The 13182-nt window shown below is 43.9% G+C and overlaps 1 protein-coding gene across 4 annotated transcripts in view; it reads right to left on the bottom strand.

Moving 5' to 3' along the window:
* Positions 1-13182, bottom strand: part of SPEN (spen family transcriptional repressor) — a 65294-nt gene that overhangs the window by 39724 nt on the left and 12388 nt on the right. For 3 of the 4 annotated variants that reach the window (XM_068658347.1, XM_068658343.1, XM_068658344.1), the window contains exons 2-3: positions 8070-8390; positions 4270-4746 (exon numbers count right to left, since the gene is read on the bottom strand). In XM_068658347.1, coding sequence (XP_068514448.1) covers positions 4270-4746; positions 8070-8390 — 798 coding nt within the window. The other variant, XM_068658346.1, reaches the window with a different exon arrangement.

The following is a 13182-nucleotide window of genomic DNA, read 5'->3' as shown; positions in this document are numbered from 1 at the left end:
CCCCAACAAATAAAGTACATGGGAGCTTCCACGGGAGGGTTCACAGAGCCTGTTTTTCCCATCATTAAAATTCTCTTGGCAGCATTTTTCATCAGTTTATTTCAATATTAAGACACGCAAAATAACACATACGTATTCCGAACTGTAACTCATCGCTCCAGAAAATATTTCATCACAGATTAATCTGATTAAAAAAACACAACATCTAATTACTTTATGAAAGCCTTGCCCATTCGTCATTAGAACTTTAAGTATAGATGTCACAACCATGGAAAAAATCCATTTTCAGACATCTGTCTGCAACTTCTTACAACAGTTTTAATTCAGCACTTCAAGAATGACTACGCTCTTCTAAATCTTGATGAAACTTTACATCTATGTTGCATTTGCTTTTATAACTCCACAGAAAGCTCCATTTTATGCTACACGCTATAGCCAATTCTTCATCTAGTACATCAGTATCCTCCAACATAACATCCTCAACATCAGACAACCGAATAAGCACCTTAAAAAAAGAGGGCAGAAGGAAATCTCAGGTCACTGAAATGTAACTTACACCCACATGCACATGCAGCATTCGCAGTTTCATATTCTGGAAACCACCTATAGGAAATCAAATAGTTCTGCCAGGATTTTGTAAATAAGTTTAAATTCCATTTCAGCACAGCACTTCACCGTGTGCTCAGCTTTTAAGAGCAAAACGTTCCACTGCTCTCCGTGCCATGTGATTCAATACATTGCTGCAGCAAAGCTTTAAAAATAATCACTAACACATGGAACAGTAAGAAATGTGCAAAGCCATTTGACATTACAAAACTGAAAAAAAATGCACAGAACTTTTTTTAGCTCATTAGAACACCTCGACGAGCAGCCGAAAAAGAGCATTTTCTACAGAATACAGGGGGAGGGGGGATTCTTTCAGGAGGTTGGGCAGGGCACGAGCAAAATCTGGTTTACTTCCTATGGGATTTCATACTTTTCATGCATATTCAGCTTTTTCCATGACACAGTACAAAAAGTATGTTTGCTAATATATCATTTGTGCTGCACGTTCAAATCAACAAAATGGAGAAAGCAATGCTTCTAGTAGCAGTAAATGCAAATACAATTTTCTATTTTTTTTTTTCCTCTTTCAAGGAGATCGAGAAAACCCAAGCTCCCCTTTCTGGTAACATCTGGGGAATGAGAAACCTCACGTGAGAAAACTTCACGGCGCAGGCTGTGTCGCTTGGCCCCATGCGGGTCCCAGGCACTGGGTTCCCGTCGGGCACGTCTCCCATCCCAGCCCAGTGGACGGCTTCCAAGAGGCCACAAAAAGCGACAAACAAGAATAACACTACCGGGCATCCTGAACAATTGGCATTTCTGGAAAGGCCTACACCTACGTTGATTTTGTTTTTGTTTTGTTTTTAGTGGTTCACACATCAAAAAAGATGGAAAGCCCTGCTTCAGAGAGCACGGTTTATTTTGACTGTGTTCTTTCTGGTCTTATCTTCTAAATTACTCCTTTGCAGTTCCCATTACAAATCCCCTATAAATGCCTCTGAATATACATTTAAAATGAAGCTTAGATGAGATCAAATGCAACAAACTCCAAACTTTTATGAAATAAAGGCTTTGTTCATTTTTTTAAATAATCTGCTGGAGCGTCTTTCCTGACGCTATTAGCCAGGAAAATCTTCACCATTTAATGGAAATCGTATTTACTTTACACAGCTCTTAGAAAACCACAACACAAGGAATGAAGCCCAGACTTCTCCTTTCCTACGAAACTGCTCCTTTTTCACAGGACCTAAGGGATGGTGCCACACAAACAAAATTCCCAGGAGTATTTAACGCCCTGAAGTTTTCACAGGCCCCAGCACTTGCCCCCGAAGACTTCGTGGCCATGGGTGGGTGACCCACCTCTCTAGGCAAACACAACGCTTCTCACCTTTTCCACCAAGAGGAGAGACTCTAGCAACAAAGTTCTTGATTGCAAACAATTACAGAGCAATTCAGTGTGGGAATGGAATGGGACTGAATGGAATGGAGTAGAGTGGAATACAGGTCAGTTGGAAGGGACCTCTGAAGACCATCGAGCCCACCTGCCTGACCACTTCAGGGCTAACCAGAAGTTAAAGCACATTATCAAGGGCACTGTCCAAGCATCTCTTGAGCACTGACAGGCTTGGGGCATCAAGCACCTCGTGGGATGGCTGGTTCCAGCCCTCGACCACCCTCATGGCAAATACAATTTTCCTGATGTGACTTCTGACTGATAAAGACCTCATTCATTTCTAAGGGTCACAAAATCGACCATTTCCACCTCCACGAGGGGTTCACATATTCACATCGCCAAACTCAAAGTGCGCTAAGAAAAAAAAGCCCACTGGTGTTTTGTAAGACTTCAAGGCCAGGTGGGACTTTGTTTTACAAGGTAAAGATATGGTTAAGTGTCTGCTGTCATCCATCTTTTTGCTGTGAAACATGTAACACTGCTTTCTGATCCTTCAAAATGAACGGTATCTGGCAGATTCTATTACCTGCTCTACTGAATTTGTTTTATTAATATGACAAAAAATGTTTGTTTCCCTTTCCTCCCAGAGTATCATCCAGTTTTCCATTACTAGAAATACAAATTGCCAAGAAAATGAAATGCTACAACACAGCAGACAATGCTTATCGTCTGATTAATCTTAAAACTTTGTTCCAGTGGGATAATATTTAGACCTCTAAAATTCAGAACAGTATTTCACCCAGTCTCAACATCCCAACAGTGAAAAAAATATATAAACATCAAGAGCTTCTTGGACTTCCTTCTATCCACTTTGCAAGCACAGAAGCACCAGAACAGTCAAATTTTCCTGTTTTTTTTTTTTTTTCCCCCTAAATCTTTAATGTAACCAGGCGTTCTCTTTCACATCGTCTCTCGGTTTTTGAGATCTCTGAAGTCTCACCAACTTCTAAGCCGTACTAAGTGTGACAATCTCTGACAAAAGGTTGTCTTTATCTAAGTGTTAAGACCTCATGGAGAGCGAGGTGTCGGAAATAAACACATTAAAGCAGCCCAAAAGTCCTCTCCAGTACTCTGCAGGTGCCTCTCTTTTCACCACCTTTCCAGCCAAGATAGAACCTGGATTTCTGAACACAGGAGAAAACAGTAGCTACAAGGATCACCTCTGCACACCTTCCCCAGTGTCAACCCATCGAACCCTTTTGGTTCATGGTCAAGCACGTTTCAAGTACGTGTTCAAGATTTTATGAGAATAATTACCTTGATTAGTGTTACCAGTGGTAAAATTCCATTCAAAGTGATAACTGAACACCAGGTATTTATTATACTGATACATGTAGTTACTTAGTAAGTATTTTCAGTTTTGGAAAAGAACATTTCAGTTTGGAAACGCTTCCAACTCTGGAAATCCTTCTGAAAAGCAGAGCTCCTCACCAAACAGCATAAAACACTCCCAGGTACAATGGCAACTTCTCTGTTTCCACTCTTAGAGTGGATCTACCCTCAAAAAGCCAAGTATCTGAGAGGCATTTCAAGATGAATTTTCAAATTACAAAAAGAAATGCAGTGGCTACCTCTACAAGTCTTTTTTTCCCCCGTATATTGTTTATAAAGCCACACAAACGACAGAATTACAGAACCAAGGACATGCATTTATCACTAGGAAACGCATGTTTGGGTTTTTAAAAAATCTTCCAAGTCCACAATTTTTGCTGTGATTTTTTTGGGGAGGAGAAGGAACGAAACAGCAACGTATCACTCTTTTAAATGTTAGTGGTAATACGGAATTAACAGGAATCTGGCCAGTAATACTGATCATTTCCAAAAATATTTCACAATGTGCCCTGTAAAAAGTAGCTTGACCTTAAAATTCACTTATGCCCGAACATAAGCAAATAAAATAATTACTCCATTCTCCAAGCACGGAGACAGCAGCCAGGGATTCAGCAGGGCCTTGTGTTTGCACATCCCCATTTCGCCTAGCTAGCACCTTACGGACACTACACGAATCCACCGCAAAAATAATCAACAACGGCAACAGCACTCCCCTCGGATTTGTTTCGTGCCAACTTGGTCTTTTTACTTTTCACGCCAGCTTACTTCTACACCAGTGAACAGTGTACTGCTGCAAAACACCTTCTGTTTTCACAGCCTGGGCTCCCAATTCCTCGCCGTGTGCCTTAGGAACAAACACCAGCCCAGAGCACAAACCTCACGCACCGGTCGCGTTGGGTCGGGCAACGCCACATCAGTCGCAGCCGTGAGTGACCTACCTGTCGCTGCTGGTACTGCTGCTGCTGCTGATGGAGTCACTGCTCGAGGACCGACTCCTCGACCCGCTGCCACTGGGGGAGCGCGCGGGCCTGGACGCTTGGCTGGCCAGCCGCTGCGGGGACTGGGTCCGGGACTGGGACGAATGCGGTGACCGACTCCTGCTGTGCTGGTAATTCCGTTCTGGCCTTCTGCCTCGTACCTCCCGTGTAATATCATCCCTGTAGATATCCCTGTGTACCACACTGGGCAATGTAAACTGCTCCCGGGCCCTAGGTTCGTAACGGGGGTCGTGAGCATCAAAACGGTTTGGACTTCGACTCCGAGAAGTATAATAGAGCCCATGTTGTAAAGTCCGCTCTCGAGGATCTCTATAGTAATCCTGATCGTAATGTCTTGTCCGATCAAATCCTCCCGTCCCCCGTTCATGGTGTCCATAGGCACTATGTTCATAAGCACGCTCCCTGTTATCTGAAGCCCTGCATTTAGGAGGGGGGAAAAATATTTAATCAATCAGAAAGAGGCAAGCACAACTAAAAGCAAATCATGCAAACATTCACTTCAGCACTGAATTTATTTTTGCAACTGCTTCTCCACTAAACAGCGATAACCTATCAAGCAAACACTGACAAACTTAAAACATTTTACTTGACTCTAAAGTTATATTCATATACAATAAAGCTGAGCAATCATTTTGTTTTAAACACGTATTAGGCTTTCATGACCAGCATCTTGCCTGCACAGGACAAAATACTGCCTTCTAGTGCAGACTCCTCCTTTAAATTGCTGTGAGTTTTTTTTGTTTGCTTGTTTTCTTTTAAATGCAGTAAACAAGGAAAACTTCATGTTTTAACATCACAATAAGCAATTGTTTTCTATTTTTGCTTTAGAGCTTCAGAAATTTTTCTTCAATTTCATAATTACTGGAGCTATTGTAATTATCCTTCTGCAAAAATGGCATCATAAATTGGGCTGTAGCCATGAAAGCCTCAGTGCAAAGCATAACCTAGAGGTAAGAAGCTGCTTTCAAAAGGGGTAGTATTACCCACACAGAAGCCCAGAAAATTAGGGGTTTTCTTGTTGCTGTTCTAAAATATTTCATCCTCTAAGGGGGGATTTTGCTTTTTATCAGAGAACTACGCTCAACTCTTGTTAAAGCTGCATACCCTCAATAAACATCCTGGTTACTGATGTCAGAATACTTAAATTGCAAGTATTCGTAACTCCTAAAAAAGATGCAGGCCCAGAAAATATACTAAAACCCTATACAAAGAGTATAAATTAAGTTTTTCACTAGATGTTTGTTGAGACTGCTATTGTTACTGCAATCACAGAATTTGTTATCTTTATAGGCACGCTAGTTTGAAGTAGCTATGACCCATTTTGTTTTAGTATTTCAAACATTTTGTATGTCAATTAAGGAAAGCTCTATGTTCTAAGAATGTTAGTGTGATCTCTCAAATAAAGATATAGCAAAACTGACAGATAAAGTTAAAGGAACATTACATATGGTTTAGTAGTCTAATTTAGACAAATACCAGGACGGTATGTCTAAGTTACCTCCACAAAATGAAAGATCAAGAATGATTACATTGAGCGTTTAAGAAATACTTGCAACATTCTAAATATGTCAGGGTAACCAAAGTTAATTTAAAAATTTAATTATTCATCTCATGAAGGACATTTCAACCTTTTCCTCAGCCTTCTCAGATTCTTCTTTCAGAATCAATTATTAGTCACTTCGGTCCCCTGAATCCTAATAACCCAATTCCTCCTTGTACTTCCTCCGCCTCTCCTGCATCACGGGTCTGCCTTCCATTTAAAATGGCAGAAATATTTCAGGTATCTTTTATAAACTCAAAATCAGATTTGAATCTTTTTTGATTAGCATCTCGGGAAGTTCAATTCCTTCCCCAATGAATCACTAGATCCTTAATCCTCTAAATATATTCACCCTCTGCTGTTCAATTATAACTCATTTTCAGGCTTTCTGCAGAACTCATGTCTCGCCTGCATTTTTTTTTCTCAGAAATTATATGTAACAAACTACCTAACCAGTGCAACAGAAAATTTCATTAACGTATATACGTGCTTAAAATTCATTGTTGCCTCATCACTTGCTCACAACAATGTTTTTAAAGATATTTCAGGGTCTAGAACAGAAACATGTCTCTTTTCTCCCCCTTTTGAAGGACCAGGATCAACATTTTTATAAATGATTGCATTTAGCATCCTACAAAGTGTTAATCAGTGAAAGCTGATTTAATCAGGTAAGAGAAAAAGCAGTATTTTCTAAAGGGTTACTGCTATAGCTGACATAAAAGAACAAAGTCCTTATCCATGAGAAGGACACAGAAGACAGACAGAGGAGCTAGCAGAGCTGAAAATCTAATGGCTACAGTGCTTTTTTGATTTATCTATTAGTACTAAGTGCTACTGGAGTTAGTGGAAAGAGAGGGTTTGACTTGGGTTAGGAGAGGGGCTAATATACACAGGGCAGGACATACCAACCTTTTCCAAGTGTGGAAACACGACCTATATTCCCAATTAAATCTAGGGAGAGAATTGTGAACATAACTTCCCCAATTTTGGCCCCTCTTATAGGGGTAATCCACCTTCTTAATGGGCAAGGGTGTCAAATGATATTTTAGATGAACCAACAAGAAAAAAAAAATCTTAGTGACAAGACAAAAAAAAAATTCCACTGGAAGCAAGTAGTCCCAGACTGAAACCATAACTCTGAAACCCCCAGACTTCTTTCTTGAGACAGAAGGCACTTAAATAGATCCATTATTTTAATTTCCAGCCCTATGACTGAATCAAGCAGCTGGTAGTTCACCCAACGCACGAGGGCACTCATCGCTGTTGGCCAGCAGGCATCCTCTATCCGCCTTTGTAACCATCCAGCCCAGTCATTTTTGATTGGTGTATCCACAAACTGATTATTAGCGCCACGTCCTTAAAAACTAAAGTACGTTTAATGTGGAGCAGCAAAGAGCTTTTTAAGAGACTAGATAGTAATCCACTCCCCATGGCTACTGACGTCTTGATTGTACACCATCCAATAAATTCAAGGCAGTAGTTCTTATCCCAGCATTAAAAAATATATATAATTTCCAAAATTTAGTAATGTCCATCAGCTCTTTTTGTCAATACCATCAGAAAGAATAATCCCAATAACTTGGAAATGATGTAGATCCAAAATGGAAACATCACAAGCTGCCTTCGGTCTTCTCCATCCGAGCGTTATTTCCATGGCTAAGTGTTGTTTGTAGAATCCAAGGGACTGTATCATTAAATTCTACTAGGAAATTTTTGGTGACAATCCAATTAACATATAAACTGCGTATAGTGAGAACTGAGAACTAGGCATCAAGCTTTCACAGAATTTTAGGTTCTAGTATTCCGAAGATACTCCATACAGAACTTCACCACATGTTGTAGTAAGATAACTCCATCTGGCAGTAGGGATACATCCGAATAAGGCCTTAATATTATCCAAGAAATGGAATCATTACTTCTAGAAAAGAGTAACTCCAATAGCGATGCTGGCCAAAGGAAATCTTCCATCTTAAAACCACCTTATTTCAAGTGTAGATATCCAACCAGCTGCAGAAAACATCCTCTATGGATCCACAAGGTACCAGCCACTGGGATAGAAATCACTTCCGTTTCCAACCCAAAATAGGAAACATAGATAATTCCCAAAATTTTAAATCCATCTGGGGCCCCTTATATACGAGTTTGTGTTTCTCACCATATCAAATACAAAATACCTGCCTAGAGAAACCTTGGAACTTACCCATCAAGTCTCCGCTCATAACGTCCTTCCCGTGCATGAAGCGATGGTGGGGGGCCGTAAGTGGGCCCCCCGCCACCTCCTCTGAACCCAGAAACCTCTCTACTACGAGATGCTATGGAAACTGTATCATCCAATCCCCGAGCAGCACTGGGAATGGTTCCTGGTTCATTATAATCCGTCCGTAGGTCTCTATCTCCCATTTTGTTGACAGAGTTGTGTGCCTTCTGCGCACTTTTGATGTCCACAAAATCCACAAACGCTGCCACTCCGCCTTCCGACCCCCTCTTAGGGAGAATTTTGACACTTTCAACACGTCCATATCTGCAAGAAAAGAAAAGGAAAGAAAAACTATTAATGCAAGCAGAAAAAGACCGCATTTAATAACATTGCCTAGAGAAAAAACAACATCACTTTCAAACCATTTGCCCTTCACGCATGGCAGGAAAACCAATCTCAAAATACGGCAGAGGCTGGAGGAAGCATTTCCAAAACGGGGGGAAAAAGCCAAATGCCCTTTCCAGAATAATTTCAACCCCCCTCACTTTTGGCTAGCCTATCACGCAATCTCCCCTTTTATAATAACAGAGCAACAGCAGCTGAAGAAATAGAAAGGTGTTCGCAATTAGAGCAGCCCTTCTGATTTTTAATCTGACGAGCAAGACATAATTAACACAAAACCGTGTCACAACAAGTAAAAATAAAGACATCCCGAGAATCTTCTTGAGAAAAAAATGACCTTGACACAGCAACTCCACTGCCCTGCTCTGCACATAACCCATGCCACCAGCCCAGCCCCACGCAGGACACTGCAGGGCGCACCTCCAACCCTGAGCGCACGCCGCGGGGTTTCTGCAACGAGGGCATTGCCTGGCCAGCAGCTGCCCAGGAGCAAAAAGGCACCACCTTTGTGCACGTGAGAAAACATGATGTCAAAATGTCTCCAAACACTGGCATCGACTCATAGCAGAGAGGATTAAATGGAAAGGGGGAACAGGGCGGTATTTTAAAAGAGCTTGGAACCGCACGTCACGTTTTGGTCATTCTCTCAGCCAGGTTTAGCCAAGCAGGTAAGGGCTTGTGACCTCAGATGTTAATCCATGACAACAAGAGGCAAAAGACGTATTTTGGAATGTACTGGCGAACTGGAAAGGGATACACAAATGAAAAAATAATGAAGAAATATTTGTAAACTGTGTAAAGAACTATTGCAAAATTTTTTCTATTCCCAAAGGCAGCACAATGCCGAACAGATGTAAGCAGATCTTAAACAAGAAAAGCTGTTTTCAGCTACAGATGCATAAAAAAAACTAATACAATCGCCTGTCTGATGAGCAAATGCTGTCAGAACCCGCATCTGACTCCAGTTTATGCACGGCTTTCAATATACCTTTATACTTCGTCATTGTTATTGGATGACTAATTCTTAAACACGATTTGAAAACCTGCCTCCTCATTCCAATCCGACCTACTCTACTTCGTATGTGATCTGGATTGGATTTAGGCTTCATTCTTCTCTATTTTTTACTCCACCAAATACGGCACGCTGCTCCGTAAGGGATATATGCACAAACAAGAGCATCGTTCAAGCCAGCCTAAAAGCTCCTTGTTAGATGCAAAAAGGCAGGGACACGCATGGGATGCACTCGTGGCTGTGTGCTGCCCAGAGCAGAGCTTGCAGCCCTGGTACTCACAGGTCCAGCACAGTAATGTTCGTTCTCAGAGGAGCTTTCTATCCTCTGATACCAAAGTGATGCACTGGTCATTTTTTATTATAACAAAAAACAGCAAGGAACAAATGATGGTCCTGCAGGAAAGGTTCTTCTCCGAGTCTGCATCCTTTTGAGGCTGGGTGAGGTTACCAAATCTTACCTTGAAGGCAAGATTTAGTAAGACCAGGAAAGTAGAGCACGTGTTTCCTAAAATTTTTGCAAGGAAAAAAAAAAAAAAAGGGCCTGACTGGATGTAGCACGTGTAAAGAGAGAAGCAACAGGAAAGGAAGAAGGGGGAAGGAAAACAGGAAGAGCCAATTTGAAACAAAAAATTAGACTGATTGCCATGAACAAATGAGACAAAAATACAAAAAATAATGAGGCATGTTAGTTACCATCACCTAAGCCCCTTTATCATGCATTTCAGTGCCAGTTCTCTACAAACAAAAGAAAAGCTGTTGCAATAGGACAGTGCTTTAACTTCGCTTTCCTTTGAGTTTTTTTTTCTAAATGCTGCAGGTACAGAGCTGACTGGTTCGAACATGTACCTTCCTTTTGCTCACTGTTTACACATTTGGTTTCTGGCAATGTGAGTCCATACTTTGTCTACAATCTTTCGTTAAAAAAAAAAAAAAAAAAAAAAAAAAAACACGTAAATGTCTTAACACTCCTCAAAAAAACTGAAATCCTAATTGACCTCTCTGACTGCAATCACCAGAGCCTACTTAATATGAAGTGCTGCCTGCCAGTTACATCAGAAATGAGCTCTCTGACTGTTCCCACTCACTATCCTGATAATTCTTTTATTCCCTAATTTTGAAATCACGGCACGTACCTGTTATTATAACATACACACAGACAGACCTCACCTATTTTCTTTTGCTGCAGAAGATCCAGAAATGTGCTAAAACATTCAAATACTCAAACTAATGCTGTCCAGGAAGTGTAGAAAATACAGAACGTCAATGTAGTATGCTCCTCATCTACCAGCAAAATCACCCAGCAAACACACACCTCTTGCAGGCAGAGCTCAGATTTTATATTGGGAGAAGCGTACTTTGGTTGCCAGCTATTTCAAGGATTTAATAAAAATAAAAAAAAAAAAACCTGCTGTGAAATGTGGGACAATGTATTTTTTTTCCCTAAAAAAAGGGAAAACGGGTGGGGGAGGCTCCTCCTGTATTCCCCTGCAGCCACAGCCCTAAATCACCCTGCTCGGGGCGGGCGCGTTAATCCAGCTCCACAAATACACGCCGTGCTCTGGTGTCCTGCAGCGTGCCCTTGCCGAGCCCCGGGGATAATCTATAACAATCGTCTTTGCTGCAAGCCAGGGAGCTGGGAGGGGGGAGGAGAAAGGGAGCACAAGCAGATGGGGGGACAAGAGAAAACTGAGATGCAGCGAGCCCTAAACACGCGAGGCCGGCCGCCGCCGCCGAAGGTCCGCGTCCTCCTTGCCCGGCGAGGTCGGTGCCCGGGGACCACACGCATCCTTCGGTGCCGCGCCACTGGGACGAGGACCGCATCGCTCCGCATCCAATCCCCGGGGGAGAGGAGGGGAGATCTGCAGTGCCGCATCACGAGACGGGTTACTGCAGCAGAACAACACATGGCAAGAGAACGATGCTCTCGGGAGGGCTGGGGGAGGCGAGGCGGCAGCAGACGGCGAGCAGAGGCAAGATGGAGGCAAAGGCGCTGCGAGGAGCAGCCGACTGCGCAACGCAACCTTTGTCCGGGTCCCAAGGGCTGGGAAGAGGGGACAAAGGAGGACCGGAGGCATCGCCGCGACCTTTGGTAACGTTCGCAGAGCGGCTCCTCTAAAGCCGCGCCGCCCATCCCTGCACCTATGCGTCAGCCCCGTCCGAGCTGCATTTCACAATCGCTGGCAGACCCGGCAGAAAACAAAGAGGCGTTCGCTGAGCTCTGAATCCACGGACCCTAATGAAAGCAAGGCTTTTAATGCCTCTCCGCCCGGGGAACTCATGACGATTAATCATTAGCTCCAAGCCCGTCCCGTATCGTAGCGAAGCAGGCTGGGGCCGTGTTTTCAGAGGGGTTTATAGTTCAACCAGACCCACAGCCGACGCACCAGGGCTGTTATGTCAGCGAGCCCCTCCACCAGTGCACGATTGTAACACCGCACGATAAACAGAAATCTGGTGGCCCTTTCAGAAAAAAAAGTTGCTAGCTAATCACTGCCTGAACAAAGCTACGCTAATCCAGCTTTTCAGACAAAGAAAAGGAATTCGTCATTTAACCATTATCGGTTTATTCACTGTAGATCAAAGCACCTCTATAATCAAGCAGCCGAAATGTCTCTGGGCTCTTGGCACGGCCTCTCGGCACGCTCCTGGCGCCCCAGCCTCCTCCCGTACCGACAGACAACGCGGCGGCTGGGGAACGCCGCACGCCAGCGGTGCTGGCCCGAGCTGTGCCGGCTCCCCGGGCACCGCGTCGCCACCGGCCGCAGCCCTGCGCTCCTCGCCGCGTGCAGCGGGCGTCTTCCCGGGCATGAGCGGCCTCTGCCCTCCTCGAGCAAAGGCATTTCGAACAAAGGGCGGATGACGAGAAAGCCAAATATTCAGTAAGCCAATATTACCATTTAGCCGAGTGGTTTTATAAAGCGGTTAAGCTCCCTAAAGATGGCATACGCATGGTAGGAAAAGGTAGCTTGGAATCAGAGGGGCGATCGCTTCTTTTATTTAAACTGCTTTCCTTGACTCCCACTTTAATTCGGATCACCTCCTCATTTCTCATGCTGACTCCCCCAAGCCTGCACAAACCCTTCATACCCACCCATTTCCAGCACTGCAGAATTCTGCAGGTCAGCCTACAAAAACATCACCCGACTGCTGGTGAGAAGTCGGCACGATGCTACGCCCAGTACTCCTGCATGCGAGACACATCGCAACATCAAAAATAACACAGGCTTCCTGTGCTCGCTTCTGCACCACTCATTAGGGGCTCGATTTGAGAAGACACCGCTGCGAGGGGACGGCTGGGTATTCTGCATCCACCTGGGCTCACTCCGACTCCAGCCAGCTATCTTTAGCCATCGGGAGTGCACGGGCGGTGTTTTGTGCGCCGGGTTGTGCTACGGCGCAGGCAAGTCACGGCCTGCAGTATTCAGTAAAAGGCGCACACAGCGTGAAGCCTCCCCCCGCCAATCGCGTTCCTCTGCCTCTGCTGTTATTTCATAACAAAACGATGTGACCTGAAGTAATACTTAGCCAGATGTCTGCCTCGCTTCTCCTTATTTGTAAGGCCAGGCCAGCCCGCGTGCTCCCGGAGCTGTGCTTTACTCCCGTGGTGGAGCAGAGCTGGCACCGAGGCTGCCGGTACCGGCTCCGGAGGGATCCTGCCACCAGGCCACCTCCGTGGGCGTCCCTTCTGGGCTCTCCTGCTGG

The sequence above is a fragment of the Anas acuta genome, chromosome 22, assembly GCF_963932015.1.
Source record: "Anas acuta chromosome 22, bAnaAcu1.1, whole genome shotgun sequence".
Lineage (NCBI taxonomy): Eukaryota > Metazoa > Chordata > Aves > Anseriformes > Anatidae > Anas > Anas acuta.
This window is presented reverse-complemented; position numbering and strand designations above follow the sequence as displayed.